The sequence below is a fragment of the Paramormyrops kingsleyae genome, chromosome 14, assembly GCF_048594095.1.
Source record: "Paramormyrops kingsleyae isolate MSU_618 chromosome 14, PKINGS_0.4, whole genome shotgun sequence".
NCBI classification, from domain to species: Eukaryota; Metazoa; Chordata; class Actinopteri; order Osteoglossiformes; family Mormyridae; genus Paramormyrops; species Paramormyrops kingsleyae.
Genome location: NC_132810.1, coordinates 1,929,552 through 1,945,143, shown reverse-complemented (window position 1 = coordinate 1,945,143; position 15,592 = coordinate 1,929,552). Strand labels below are relative to the sequence as shown.

Sequence of the window (15,592 nt, the reverse complement as noted above, 5' to 3'; positions counted from 1 at the left end):
TTGTCTGCTTTTCACACGCCCGTGAATTTTTAAAACCACGCTACATTCAGGTTCCTTCATTATTCCTCCAGATCTCACTGTGGTTTCTTCCTTTTTAAAAAATGTTCAGGATTATTTTAACCTATATTTTGCCATGGAAAAAAAAAATGAAACAAAAATGAAATATCATATAAAGCCTTTTTCAAAATGACAGGGACAATAAATCCATACAAATATCATGTCATGAATGTTATATGTTTGGTTGTTAGGTCAGCTGGTTAATTAGTTAGGTCTATATTTGTTTCATACTGTGCTCCTATGTAAGTCTTTGTGTGTGTGTGTGTGTGTGTGTGTGTGTGTGTGTTCTATTGCTGTATCACATGAACTGTGCTGAACTTTGTCATGAAATGAGTCATAATTCACACTTTTACAGCTGCTTACAAGTTGAACTCTTGATTAGTCATGACATTCAACTTCCTGTTATGTAGCTGACAAGCATGTGAAATATCACATATCAGTAAGCTTTCTGCTATGGAAAGGCTGTCATATTAAACTATAAATTCTATTCATTACTACTCTCTGGTAATATTTCGTAGGAAGTTAGGTTTTTCTGTTTATTTTACTTACAATTACTATTATTTCTGTTATTATTTAAAATAACTATACGTATTTTAGTGGTTATTAAACATGCATAGATTGATTGAGAGACTGAGAGAGCACATCACTGTGGAGCCAGTTATATTGCTCTACATGATGGGCATCTTCATTTTAAATCCATCCTACCAGCAACTTATCATCACTAAGGTAAGTGCACAGTGTGATCCATTCTAATAGCTAATACCTATTATAAGCACAGACACTGGTACAAACAAGACCAAATCATTCGCATTAGAGAAAGAAAGGGGTTTTTTTTCAGCTAGACTGAATGGTGCTAGAGAGCCATAAATAAAAATGTGCAAAATAAAAATTATGTATTGATTGAATGCAGACGATTTAAAAAAATAATTTGCAAGACTAATTATTGCATTTGAGGTATGAACAATTGTGGTATAATCATTGCAAATATGCTCTTTGGGATAGCTGCTCTTTAACGTACTATTGGTCTGCAAAATTCACACTCATCTTAAACTCACATTACTCACATGGCTGACAGTTAGACATATATGTCTTGCAAGACAGTTCGAGAACTCAGGTGAGATTTACCCACATAGAGTGCCACGCAATAAATAAAACACAATATGAGAAAAAACAGTAAATAAATTGCTTCAGGTGTGTTTTAAATTTCAGTATTTTTACTTAAAAATAAAGAAGAATAATAGTAATAATAATAAACAGTGCACTGATCTTCCAAACCTTCACCCAGGCCAAGTTAATTTAAGTTTGGAGCCTATCCCAGTCACTATAAGACACCGGGACAGAATGCCCACTGCAGGACACATACATGCACACACACTCGGGGAAATTTAGAGACATCAGTTAGGCTAAGTCAATGCCTGAATCTGACAGAGAAACTGGAGTACCAGGAGGAAATCCGTTGGACATGGGGAGATCATGCAGACTCCACACATACAGAAAAGAACTGTAATTCAAGCCCCCAATCCAGGAGCCGCGTGGGGCAATAGTGCTTCCCAAAGCACCATACCAGGACTAATATACATTATTATTAAGCTACTTGTTATGAACAATCTAACAAGAGAGGATGTTACAGGAAAAAAATGCAAGAATAAATAATCTGCACTATTTCCCTGTCCCTCACTAGAGCTGGGTGGGCAAAGATGAAAAGGCTTAAAATTTGCAGGTTGGACATTTTGTTTTTGCCGTTCAGCAACGTTGCTCTGTTTGCAGTGATGTCATCAGTGGTATCTCTGTCAATAATTACATTTTATGACATGGGAAGTACTGTAAGCATATGTGGGTCAGAACAAATGCTTACAGTATTGTGCTTTATGCACTCAATGCAAAATGCTTACAGTATTAAATATTAGAGTGCTTTGTTATAAGTTATAAATTAAGTTTTGTTTTTTCCATTATTATCCGTTATATATTGGACTGAATAGTAATTGGACCGAAGTAATTCTGCCATAATTCACCAGACATGCATACGAACGAAAACCCTCAGCTTTTTTTTGGCAAGCTTATGTATGTTTGGTTATAAAAACTGAGAGGTGAAATGCTGTCTCTGAATTGTGAGGGAGTGGGATCCTGTCCAGGGTCCCCATGCAACCTTGTACTGTTAAATACCTGAGGGACGCTCCAGACCCTACTGTCATCCTGTGCTGCATAACCAGTAGGGATATAGATCAATGGTCTTGCTGATTTAGTCTTTGACTGAATCAAGAAACGTTTTTTATTGTGCATGATCGTTAGACAAATGAAACACACATTTCTGTGCAACTTTTTCAGCAATTTCCTTTCTTATGTTATAAAATTATTAATGGAAATATCGAAACATACCGCATATATTTCCATAACTGTTCATCGTGGAAATTCATTGGGTCTGTATTCCAGGTTTGCAATGAACAGTATGCTGGCACAGAAGTTTGCAGAAATCAAGAAAATTACAAGGATGACAAGGAAATCCAGGAACGTTCTTCCATCATCCTGCTAATCTTCACGGCCACTCTAAGCTTAGTTTCCATACCACCTGCGATCTTACTGGGGTCCTGGTCTGACAGAGCTGGCCGCAAGCTTGGCATGCTTTTGCCAAACGCCTTGTCGCTGATTGGTGGTGGCATATTAATCACTATATCACAGGTGGAAGGAGTGAATGTCTATTGGTCACTTGCTGCAAGCTTCGTCGTCGGGCTTTCAGGGGGTCACGTCTCCATCTTACTGAGTTGCTTCAGCTATTTAGCTGACATCTCTGACTCCAACAACCGCACCATAAGAATGGGAATTGCGGAGTCCATGATCTTCATAGGTGGGACCTTTGGGGTTCTCCTCAGTGGCTTCCTTCTCCAGAGCTATGATTTTATAGCAGCCTTTGGGGCTTATTGTGGCTGTCAGATCCTGAGTGCACTCTACGTGCTTCTGTGGCTACGCAACGCCAAGCCTCCTAATATAAGCGTATGCTTGCCGGAAGCATCCTCAGGAGCGGAATCCAATAGCGATGCCCAAGCCAGACATTCCATCCTGATGTATGCGAAGCGGACCTTCAGGGCAGTGATGAAAAAGAGGCCGGGCCAAGAAAAACAGAAGCTGTATTTGCTCATCCTCTGCCTGTTCCTGAACAACACTATCGCTATCGGTGAGTCAGTGAGTAGATTCTTAACTATTGTTTTTATTGTAAAATGTGTTCTACTGGCCTTGTCTCATGAAACAGCATTTAGTAATTCGGATCGATCTGTATAATACTTCTCTGCTAACTTTGTGACAATTGTTGCATTATTTGTTTATTGCTAAAGGGCTACATTGTGAAAGCAATTGCTTTGTTGGTATAAAGTATTGATTTATAATCTTTGTATTGTAAAAAAGCTACATTTTGGTTTTGCAAGCTTATTGGCTAATACAATATATATTTTTTTTATTATTAAATAGGGGATCAGGCCATTCTACTGCTCTTTCTGATGTATGAACCTAGAGATTTCACAACAGAGCTCTATGGTGTGTTCAACTCCGCAAGAATGATTATATCAGTAAGTGACCCATTATCACCTCTGAAACTTAAGAGCTTAGGGATGTTAAAAGTAAACATTTGCATTCGATCAAACCTTAAACAGTGGCACAATCCATACCAGAAAATTAACACATACATAAAGTATTTCATGATACACACACTAAATTTTTGAGCGAAGCATTGTATTATAGATAATCTAAAATGAAATAGTTTATTTAGGTATTTCAATAATTTACCTTCGGTAACTATTTTCACAGTTAGTGAAAAATTATTAATGTTTTATTCAGAAACTTCTCTCCAATAAAGCTGACAGATATCCGAATTAAAAGGAAAAGTTGAGCGGCAAACCCATGTATTTGGACATTAAATATTAATTTAAATTCATTAGCTGTCCTCTTGAATTAATGCACTCAAAGACTACTACTCTGAAATCAACTAGCTCTATAAATATGTAATAAGTACTCTTTGAGTACATGACAGCAATTATAGCAACCTTGCCGGTTTGGCTCCCTTTTATTGGTTTAAATATAAAGGTGTTAATTTAAAACAAGCAGATTTTTTTGAGGACAGAGGCCATTTATGTTTACGATTGAATTTAAAGTATGGTAATAAAGTGTGACATAATAGTCTTGTCTTCTAATTAAGCTGATATGATTTAATGCTGATTGTGATTACTGTATTATAATATTTCTTTATGAATTCAATTGCTTGTCCAGCATTTATTTGTTTGCTTCTTTATCTCTATCTATCTATCTATCTATCTATCTATCTATCTATCTATCTATCTACTTATGCAGCATGTGGTCGAAGCCAGTAAACAAATTTTCTGACTTGTATCATTGCACTTGTATCATATAAATGAGTAATTTAATTTAAGGGCATGAATGAAGAATAAATAACATGGAATACTTTGAGGCTACTGCTCCCCCCCCCCCCCCCCTACAGGGCATGGGTACCCTGGGAGATTCAGGGGGGCCAGCACTTCACATGGGCCTTTAAATGTGCACCATTACTCATAGCATTGGTTAGGGGGGGTCAAAGTGATATTTTGTCAGGGGGCCTAGAATTTCTAGATACCCCTCTGCCTGCACTACTGGAAATATATAACAGGGGAAAAAAATCAAGCCCAACTAATTTATACCAAACCAGCATTTACAATTGCCCACATAATGCATAATACCCACTATAGCCATGTGTATTATGCATTATGGATGCATGAAATGCGCTATAGATACCTTTATAATGCATTATAATGGTCAGTATAAGCGTTAAGAATGTTTTATAACTGCATTATAAAGTTATCTATAGTGCATTATAAATGAGAGCTTCATAAAGCATTCATAATGCATAATAAACATGGATGTGATGTATTATGGGTTTTTATAAATATTTCTAGTTTATAATGTTTTATGAATGTATTATTATTTGTTATAAATTCATTTATAAATTACTAAAAACATGGCCTTAAGTAAAGTGTTACCATATTATTTATTATTATTATTATTATTATTATTGCAATTATTATTTATTAATTACTTTACTTTGTCATTCACCAAATTTCAGCACCCAAGGAAAAGATGTCAGAATAGAGACTCTGATATCTGTTTTTTTTTTGTTTTTTTTCCAGTATGTCACTATGAAATTTAATAATCCTATAAAAAATACCTGCACATTTGTTTTTATGTTTTGTGGTGATGCTTTGCAAATAATGTGAGGAGTGAATTGGCACGTAATTAAAGCAGGCCCTCAGCAAATTATTAAAAGCCACAGACTTTACTGAGTTGATTGAAGTTAAAAACATAATGTGCTGACCTTTTCAGGGAAATGTTTATGCATTCTGATTATGCTTTCTGCTACATATTGGGGGGGGGGGGTGGTTGATGACTCTAGTGGCTCATCACCCAGAGCTGCGGGGATAATTAAATCAAACCTGTCAGCACAAACATGAGGGAAAAATGAGTCACAGTGCCCTGAGAGTTACAATTTTTTTTTTTGGGGAGGGAGGGGGGTGGGGGGTGGGCAGGCTTCATTTGGCTACATTCACTCACAAATTTAATTTATAACTTCTACACACCTTGTATTATGAATTTGAAATTTCATTATTTAACGGTGCATTTAAACTTGAGCTGTCTAACCAATGACACCAGACTTGTCTAAATCATAGCTGCAATTTAAACGAATGGGAACGTTCGGTTGCAAACGTTCGGTTTTTTGTTCTCTAACTTTTTCCCCTTCGGTCGTCATCCGAAATTTTTATCCATACTTGACCGGCCGCACCGCGCCGAGCCGAGCCACTCTGGCACCTGCTGGTCCCGCCGGCCTACGCTGGTGATGAGTGAGGACACATTGCTGCTCATGTGCCACCTCTGTGGGGTCAGGGAAGAGCCCTGGCTGGCTGTAGCTGAAGGAGCACTTATCTCACCGTCACTCACAACGTCCCAAGGGCACCATGTGACTTAAACTGGCCAACTTAAACCCATTTTACTGAGGTGGAACTATGATCTAGGGTCTAGGATTTAGCCAGTTCTCTGGGTGAATGCTTCATTTTTTTAAGGTCACCCTAGATATTTTTACCGAATTTGAATTTAGTTAACTTTTATTTTTTTTAGAACATAAAAAAAGTATTTTATTTCACTACTATGTTTATGAACTTGCAAGTCATACCATGGGTTCTGAATAGCTGCAATTCATTAATTTATTAGCTAACCTTAAAAAAGAGAACCTTAAAAAAACTAATTGAAAACCAGGATACTGCAAAAGACCAACTAATTGGTCCCAGATTGAGCTCATCCAGCTGTAGTAATGTATCTTTTTTTTCCCACAGGGCATTTTTCTCATATGCATATTCCCATGGCTCTTACGGTGTATAGGAGAAATGACTCTGGCAAAAATTAGTATATTTGTTCGTGGAGCATCTTATATTCTTCTAGCTTTTTCAACAAATGCATGGATGGTGTTTCTAGGTAAGACAATATTAAACTCAAGTACATTTTCTTAAGCATAGGTAAAAATGTATGGAATTTTTTTTTCACATTGAAGAGTTACAGAGGGCATTGCATACTGTGTACCAGTATGACAAGATTAAAATGTTATTGTGAAACATAACAATGACATTGTCCTACAGTATGACACAAGCTTAAAAATGCTCATTTTAGTCAAATAGTCAGTTCTTATTTAGTGGGCATTTGAAAGTGATTATGTCATATTGTATGACTCAGATTATGACCAGAGTCCCTGAACAATATGCCATTATAATTACTGAACAAGAAAAGTGAATTAACATCATGACGTTTCTAACCCTTTGGTGTACTTGTCTATAATCCAAAATGATGGCCTTAAACAAGTGTTTTTAACCATTATTAGCATATGAAACAACTTGATGGGCAACACGAAACAAACACTCAATACGGATACGATACAATGCATTAAAATAAATTAAATACATTAGAAAATACATTAGAATTGACTTGCTGAATCTCCATCCTACATGATGAGATCCAGGAACGTTGTATCATCAGCAAACTTGAGGATGGTGCTGGAGCCGTATGCAGCAGGACAGTCATGAGTCAGGCTGAAGTACATTAGCCCTAGGGGGTGTCGGTGCGCAGGATGGTTAGTGCTGATGATGACGTCTCCAATGCGCACCTGCATTGCACACAATGTCCCTGTGAGCTTCTGGGGAATGATGGTACTGAAGACTGAACTGAAGTCACTGAACAGCATTCTTACAGAGGTGTTGCTCCTTTTGAAATGGGAAAGAACCAGATGCATCCTCAGTGGACCAGTTTGGGCCATAAGCAATTTGGAGGGGGTCATGACTGGCCTTTCCAGACACCTCATGATGACAGGTGTGAGTGCTACGGGGGCAGGAGACAGTGAAAGAACACTGAAGAACACAATACATAAAATATAAAAAACACAGAAAAGTTTTAAAAGATGAAGTGACGGCATCTAGAGTAATCAGCACCTGCATTCTGCTGTATTATATGTCTACAATTATAAAGGTCAGCATGACAGTTGCTCAATGTCATCTCCTCCATTGCAATGCTGATGCGTCGTGTCATGGACAAACAAACACGTGGATGGGGAGCCAAGGCAATGATCAGACTGCATGTTAGAACATTATCAGTATGCCTTCTTCCCTTGTATTAGTCCTTATAGGTTTCACAGAATATGATAAGAAATTATAACCAGGCTGAAATAAGCGTACGATTACATAATTAAATAGCATTTCATTAAATAATAATACAAACGTCAAATTATTATTAGTATTGTTGTTGTTGTTGTTGTTGTTGTATTCAATAGGAAACGTATATGCACAGTTCTCTGTGTTGGTCGCAAACACACCTTCTGTGCACGTCAATACCCAGGAATGACGTTTCGTTTTATCTCATCTTCTCAGTGGCGGTGTTGGGAGCTCCGAGTGGAATCCCTCAGGCCGTGATTCGCTCCAAGTGCTCCGCTGTTGTTGAACCAGATGAACAGGGTGAGTTCTGTGCCGCGAGTCCCAGAGCGCTGCCTTTTCCACAAACTTTTATTAGTTGTTTTTAGGGCCAATGTAACGCACAATAGTACCTCTGAAAAGCACCTATGGGAGGAAAGCCAGGCCTGGATCCCAGAAAACAGGCAAACAAGTAAAAGAGGGTCAGGCCGATCATTCCAATTCTCTTTAATTATTCTCTGCGTCAACAAATACTTATCCACATTGCGTAACATATTGAGAAATTGTAAATCGCAACTACAGTGCATAACTTCTTATTCACAAAATTTCTTTAATTAAACATTTCCAAGAAGTAAATTGAAAGACCCCTCTTTATACTAATTATAGTTATATATTGTTATATAAAATATATTACTTACTTCATAATATATAGTTTTATGCAGATAAAGAAAATGATGTTTAAATAATCTTCATGTTGTAAAACTGAGTCCATTGTAGGAGGTTCCTCAATCGGAAAAAAAAAATTGGCTTTGTGGTTCATTCAGTTGCCTTGGTGCTTGTCAGATTCTCTGTTAGCCTATTCAGAATGGCTCCTGTCTGCTCCCAATGATCAGCTGCTGTCCCAGGTTAATAATCTCAGTCAAACTCGTTGTTAATAAGATTCAAACTCATATACGGGAGCAAGCTTCAAAACTTCAGATTACTCTTTACTGTACTCAACTTCTATTTCCATTATCCTTGTTATATTATATAGCAGGGGTTCTCAAAGTCCGCACCGTGATCCAGACGTGGACCAAATCACAAGTTAATCCAGACCCAGCTGATAATGCATCTTATGAAATAAAATAGTTAATGTAAAAAGGCTTGATATTGATGGAAATACAAAAATACCCGACAAAGAGTTGAAATGATCAGTGATCAGTTCCCATTATTGTTATATATTGATGTCTATATTGAAAGTCATTGTTCATTCATTAAAGTTTATGAAATTCTGTTTGGTTAATCTGATGTGGATCTGTGAGCCCTGTTATATACAAACTTGGGTAATTCAGGTCCAGAGAGTAAAAGTCCAGACCGGGATTTTGTTTCAACCAACCAGTTCAATCTGTGACTGTGACTCTTTATGCTCAACTGGTTGGTTGAAACAAAATCCCGATCTGGAGTTTTACTCCCTGGACCTGAATTACCCAACTTTGGTTATATAGCATATGCATGTTTCAACTCGTTTTAATTTTCTTCAAAGGTGCCATGTTCTCCTTCAGCGCCTCAGTGGAAGCATCATGCATCCTCATTGGAGCGGTGATATTCAATGGTCTATATTCTTTGACGCTGTCATCTTTTCCGGGGATGTCATTCATCGTTATGGCGGTGTTTTGCTTCATCATGTTAATCTTCCTACAGTACGTTACTACATTTTTAATTATATTTTGCAATCATTCTTTTCTACATGCTCCTGGGCAAAAAAGAAAAATAAAATATCAATGGCCCTAAGCCTAACCCTAACCCTACCTTTAGTTGTCTCTTAACACTCTGACATGTTTCCCGAAACATTCTTAGTTAAGTATATCTCCCGTGAGATATTCTTTCATAAGGTTGCTCTGTGCCTGCCTCTCTAAGCTGTGGGTACACTTGCAGACAGCTTTTTACAGAAAGAGGAGTCAAAGTTGTTCGACTCAGTGTTAATGGCTTAGTTGAAAAATGTTTCCTGCTTAGTTTGTGTTTAAAGTGAGACCAAATTTTCTCTGTAGGGTTCAAAACTGGACTCTGACCATGCCATTTGGGCAAACGGGCATTTGTCCCATTTTCTTATACCTGCTGCACAATGTAGAAAATATAAAAGTGTGCAAATTTCTGTGATGATGGGTATTACTGTAATTTAATCAACGGCCCTTTAACAACATTCTTGTTCATAGTCAAATTATATTTAACGATGCAAAGGATTACCTGCTTTCACATTTTTTAGAATGCTCTTGAATGCTGTTAAATTATATAACACGAGGATGAACGACACTTAAATTGAAATATCTCATCATGGTTAATAAACCTACTTGACTGTATAAACTGCAGGGCATATCATAAAATATATAATTTAAAAATTTAACATAATTATTTAAATATAATTAAATATATTAAATGCTCATTTTCCGTTTCTGCATTTAAAAAGAAGTCTGACAAGAAATATAATAGAAGTCTAATACCTCAGTTTTCTGGATATTCATCATCCTTTTAAAGACATTCTTTAAATATTTACTTTGGCGTAATTTAATTTCAGAATTTATCCAACAATGCTGGCCATATTGGTAGATTAGCAAAAACATTCCATAATAAAGTATAATAATAATAAAATGGCAGCATGTTAATTTAATTTTAGATGGCATGCCTGTTCATTGTAGATATGTTTATTGTGGATTTTATGTGTTATTTATTCATAAAAGATTTTCATTTAACTGTGCTTAGCAAAGAGGCATCTCTTACATATATTTAAAATGCTATGTTTACACTCATTTTTTTCATTCAAAGAGGCAGAATCAACATTGTTTCACTTTTTTAAAGAGCTGCCTTCTTCTTTAGAGACTCAAAATCATGTTTGTAATAGAATGAATCAAGGCTTTCCTATATGTTTTTCTCATCTTTCTATAACAAATGAACCTGAATACATTTTTGTCTTCAAATATCACACAGTGAATAAAAAGTGACAGCTCTGCAAACTAAAAGGCAGAAATATTCCCATAAGCGAAAGTTTCCTGTGTTTCAAACTATTCCCCCAATTCTTGTTTGTACTATGTAGCATTATCTAGTGGAAAACAGTCTTATTGCTCAATTAAATCCTTCGAGTGGCTATAAAATAAGTCCCCTATTGCCTGTTTTTATGACATAAATGCGATACAGCAACTATAATACACAAACAATCTATCAAACATTAAGTGCTCCATGTTAATGAACTGGTGACAGCATGCTATTGTTATATTGTTAATGCTGTTAAATAGTTGGACAAAACTGGCATGATTACAAACTTACTTTCCACAGTTTTCCTGTTGTTCTTTTAAGTTTCTGTTTGATAGCTCAGAGTGGACAATCTTTTCTTCTTCTAATACGTTTTAACAGAATCTGTCTTAAGAATTTGCAGACAGTATTGCAGTATTGCAGACAGTAAATTTCCTATATACAGATTTTGACCTACTTGTAATGTCTTCACCTTAATCCAAATTACCGACATGCTACATTATGGACAGCGACCAACTTATTTGTTAATCTTGGCAAAATATCAGTTAGTTCTTGATTATGGCCAATTTAATAAAATCAGACTAATAGTTATTTACGTAACCAAACTGTTAAAAAGGCTGTCTGCTCTTTCCGTCTGTATGGACCCAAGTTTTAGCTACTGTTTTCAGAGGAAAGCAACTATTCTCAAAGAAAAGATCTAACTGAAATTTAAGAGAATCAGTATCACAATGTTGTTAATGGCTTACCTAAGGGTACAGCACATGTAAATTTAGCATGGTCCATATGAATATTTAATTATTTTGCATATTATAAAAATAAAATGCCTGGCAGAAACCTAAATTAAAAAATTCTGCATATAATATTGAGTGAAACAGCGAATGTTAAGAAATCTCCCCTGGGAGAAATAGCTTTTTTTTTGTTGTTTTTTTTTTTTCACTTTTTATATCACCCTCTAGTGGTGAAGATCTACTGACCAAACAACATCAAACCTTGTGGATTTTCTGCCAATGTAAAAAAATAGGAAATACACCATCCAGAATTACATTAAGGCAATCTTCTTATCTGGGATGACGTATTTTCCCCTTGGCAGTTAATGGAAGTTTGGTGAACTGATTGTATTGATTCAGACACTGGATTTATGCGACTTGTTAAATCCATACAAATCCTCTCTGAGAGACCCCTTTATTTCTCTGCTTCAAGCCAAAATGAAAATACCAGTCCGATCAATTTTTTTTTTCCTTTGTTTCATTGCTTAACTTGATATTAATTTATTTGAGTGGCCTACTGCATGACTAAAAACATTTTCAGTTTTCTGAAATGTTTGAGAACAATATATTATTATTATTATTGCCAGTAATAATAATATAGATATATAGATATAATAAATGCATGATTCTTCTTCCTTATTATAGTCTATTATTATTGTTGTTGTTGCCGTTGTTTTAAAATGCCTAAAGACGGGGAAGCTGAGAATTAAACATTTATGACTTTGGAATGATGCCGTTTGACTTTGAATAGAGATTAAACTGAAATAAGTCACTTTTATCTTTAAAATACCAGTTTAATTTACAGTATGTCCTTGCTTGCCCATCTGCTAGAACAGAACGTGTAGCCCATCTGTTCACAATGTTACAAAAAAGCAAGACTTGCTCAGAGTATAATTGGGCAACATACAATAAACAAATAAACAAATGAATAGCAAACGAGTTAGAACCCATGCAAGAATTCCAAGAATATTTGGCTGCTGGGACAACAATCAATATACTGTGTTCAAAATGATTGCTCTGAGGTGCCATCGTTAATAATCAATTTAGTTGGCTTTGGTTATGTCCTTGTCACAAATATAGCCGAGGTTTGATGAGATTACCTTCAGCTCTCCTGCTGGGTGTGGCTTTAAAACATTCAATAAGTCCTAAAGCTGTCAGGGTATGTACTGTCCGACCCCGCCCTCTGTAACCCTTCCACGTTTGGCCAGCAGGCATTGCTGGCCATTCCGCCTTTCCCCCTCTCTGTCATTTAGTCCATCCGTTTCCTATGTGTTCACACCCCATTTGGCCAGCAGGTGCTGCAGGTCATCCTGGTCCCTCTGTCTTAGTCCCTAGTGTGTTTTCCCTGTTCCCTCTGTTGTTGTAGTGCTGTTACCCCTAAGCGCTTTGTCATTAGTTAGTTCCCTAGTTCTGTGGTTGTTATTATCAGTTACTTTACCTGTTGCCTGTTTTCCCAGTTGCCAGTATTTCATTGTTCCATCTGCTGCTAGTTGTCCTGTGCCCTCCGTGATTGGTTGACTGTTTGATTCACACCTGCCGTTTGTCAGTCCTCGTTATATCTGTAATTAAATGCCTGCCTTTGTTCAGTTACATAGTCAGTCATTGCATTTGGTGCCTGTGTTGTGGCACGTTATGGTGGCACGTTACGCTGGCATGTTACGTTGTTTTATAGTCCTGCTAAAATCCCTAGTCCTGTTCCCTGTGTCGCTCACTTTGTAGTTTCCCCAGTTTGCGTTCAGTTCCTTTAATAAACCCTTTTGTTGTCTTCGAGCCACCAGTGGATCATCACCCTCATTTCTGTGAGCACCACGCCCTGTGTCCGTAACAAAAGTGTAAATAAAAAGCATAGCATGCACAATTTGAAGAAATGCAATCAGAATAAATGTTATTAAATACACCATGATTGCGCTGCTTGTAAATCTCCCATGTGCATTTCAGTAACCATGTCTCTTCTTCCCTAGGTGGGTTACTGAATTGCCTGCCACTCATCCCCATTTCATTTCCCAGGACTGAACTGCTGCACATCTTCGCACTTTATTTTTAACATGGCTGTGGAACGAAACCTGCTTGTTTGCACAACTCAGAGTGATGCCAGTTATTTTTCTGTTAATTTAAGATACTTTATATCTGCTTGCCACCATCCTGGGTTGCTCCCTGCCTGGTGCCCCTTCCAGGACAGGCTCTGCCCCCCCCAGGACTCTGCATTGCACAAGTGGGTGTAGACGATGGATGGATGGATACTTGATATCTATCAATGTCCTATGGCGTTATCTTTATTATGCTCTACATAGATACATTTTATTGTAAAATATGTAAGTAAATGATTATAAAGAAACCAACACTGCTAATTAAATTATCTAAATAATCACATATTTCTACAGTAAAGTAATAGGATTTTTTTTAAAAAGCGTAATAGATGACATGTTGTAAGCAAAATAAATTAACTAGTATGACATTTTATTTACTTAATTTCAATAAGAATCTATTTTTTTGAAAAAATAAAAATATATAATTTTTAAAAGGCTTAAAAGTGAACAAGTGTGCTTTAATTATTTTTAATTCATCTAGTCCAAATGACTTTGAAGAAACAGTGCAGGAAAAAAAACACAATATTGAAAGAACTGATAGAACAGCAGAATCGAAACTGGTTATCTGGAATGTTAAAGACAGTAGCCCAAGAGAGGTTTCAGCACGGCGGTCGGAATTCCTCTCTCCATTACACATATGGGAAAGTAAGTGCAGAGAATATGAAGAGAAAATCTATGAATACATTGTGGACACAGTGGATACTGAGAACTCAGTAGTGGTGCACTGTCGATCAATACTGAACACAGCGTACAGGCTGTGTTATAGGTGTGTATAGGTCTTTCGGCATGTCCTATTTGCAAACCCTCATCTCTAATTATTCATAGATAAACAGCATATCACGCATGACTGGACTGCTTGAATTGCATGCTACTCAAACCTGATATGCAAATTAAGTGTATGTACTGCATTTTTAAAAGAAACTGAAACAGTTACAAGGGTCTTCAGAGAACCTAGCTTTTTGGTTCAATAATATAATATAATATAATAATGTCCATTATGTAGTTTTTACCCCACTACTAAGGACCGATAAAGGCTTCATAATGTATTCATAATGCATTCATAGAACATTCATAAGCAGCATGTAAATATACCTTAATGTCCTACCATACCTTAAGCTTTAATATAGATTAATAACAAACATCATATTAGACAATTACAAAGTTTGTCATCATATATTATTTGAAGGTGAGGTTCATGTAAAACATCACCAACTTTCATGTTTTAAGGTTTATCGTTGCAGTGTTTACGTTGTTTTTTGAATCATTTTCCTGTTTAAAGGTGACTTCTCACTCTAAACCCATATCTCTGACTCACACAGGGTTTGCTTCCAGATTTGCCTTCATTTAGCTCAGGGGATCTTGTGCATGATATAAACCAGCTTCCTAGGTTACCCCAGCATAAGGTTTCCTCCTCCATACTTGAAGGTAGGGATGATGTTAATCAGGCTTTGTTTATGCTGCATAGTGTTTTACTTCAAAGACAAGTTCAGGTTTAATTTCACATACATTTGTGCTCTTGGGAAGGCTTAAAGATTAGCTAGTCTTTTCATAACACTATTCAACTCGTATCATTTCAAAGTTTTACACACAATTCCCTGGTCTATGTGACACCTGACTGGCGTGATGTACATAGGTTGGAATTGTTCACATTGATCTTTCATAAAGATTAAATATGTTATATACACACTCGCCAGTTTATGAGGTGCGCGTGCTTATATAAAAAAACACTCTGCTCCTCTAAACAGTGAATCACGCAGCTGCCAGTGAATACACACAGCATGCAGACAGGGTCCAGAGGTCTGACTGCTGTTCAATTACACATTAAAATAGCTAAGACACCTGATCTAAGTGATGTGGAATGTGGTTTGATTGTTGGCAGTGTATGTGGGGATTCCAGAATCTCAGAAATAGCCACCTTCCTGGCAAAGAATGGTGTGACAAACAAACAAATCTAGTCAATGGCATTTTTGTGATCTTG

The 15,592-nt window shown here is 36.6% G+C and overlaps 1 protein-coding gene across 1 annotated transcript; it reads left to right on the top strand.

Moving 5' to 3' along the window:
• Positions 1–507: 507 nt before the first annotated feature.
• LOC111850936 (proton-coupled folate transporter) lies at positions 508–14,045 on the top strand. The gene is made up of 7 exons (XM_023825346.2): positions 508–783; positions 2,488–3,226; positions 3,517–3,614; positions 6,420–6,558; positions 7,998–8,081; positions 9,280–9,436; positions 13,489–14,045. The coding sequence occupies exons 1-7, from the start codon at positions 667–669 to the stop codon at positions 13,538–13,540; spliced, it is 1,386 nt and encodes a 461-aa protein (XP_023681114.1). The 5' UTR covers positions 508–666; the 3' UTR covers positions 13,541–14,045.
• Positions 14,046–15,592: the final 1,547 nt, after the last annotated feature.

What these genes read in the sequence shown, in the direction of transcription:
- LOC111850936 (XM_023825346.2), top strand. Translation starts at nt 667, where the DNA reads ATGCATAGATTGATTGAGAGACTGAGAGAGCACATCACTGTGGAGCCA. An exon ending in AGCAACTTATCATCACTAAG is followed by an intron (nt 784 to 2,487) that starts GTAAGTGCACAG and finishes TCTGTATTCCAG; the next exon opens with GTTTGCAATGAACAGTATGC. An exon ending in ATCATGTTAATCTTCCTACA is followed by an intron (nt 9,437 to 13,488) that starts GTACGTTACTAC and finishes CTTCTTCCCTAG; the next exon opens with GTGGGTTACTGAATTGCCTG.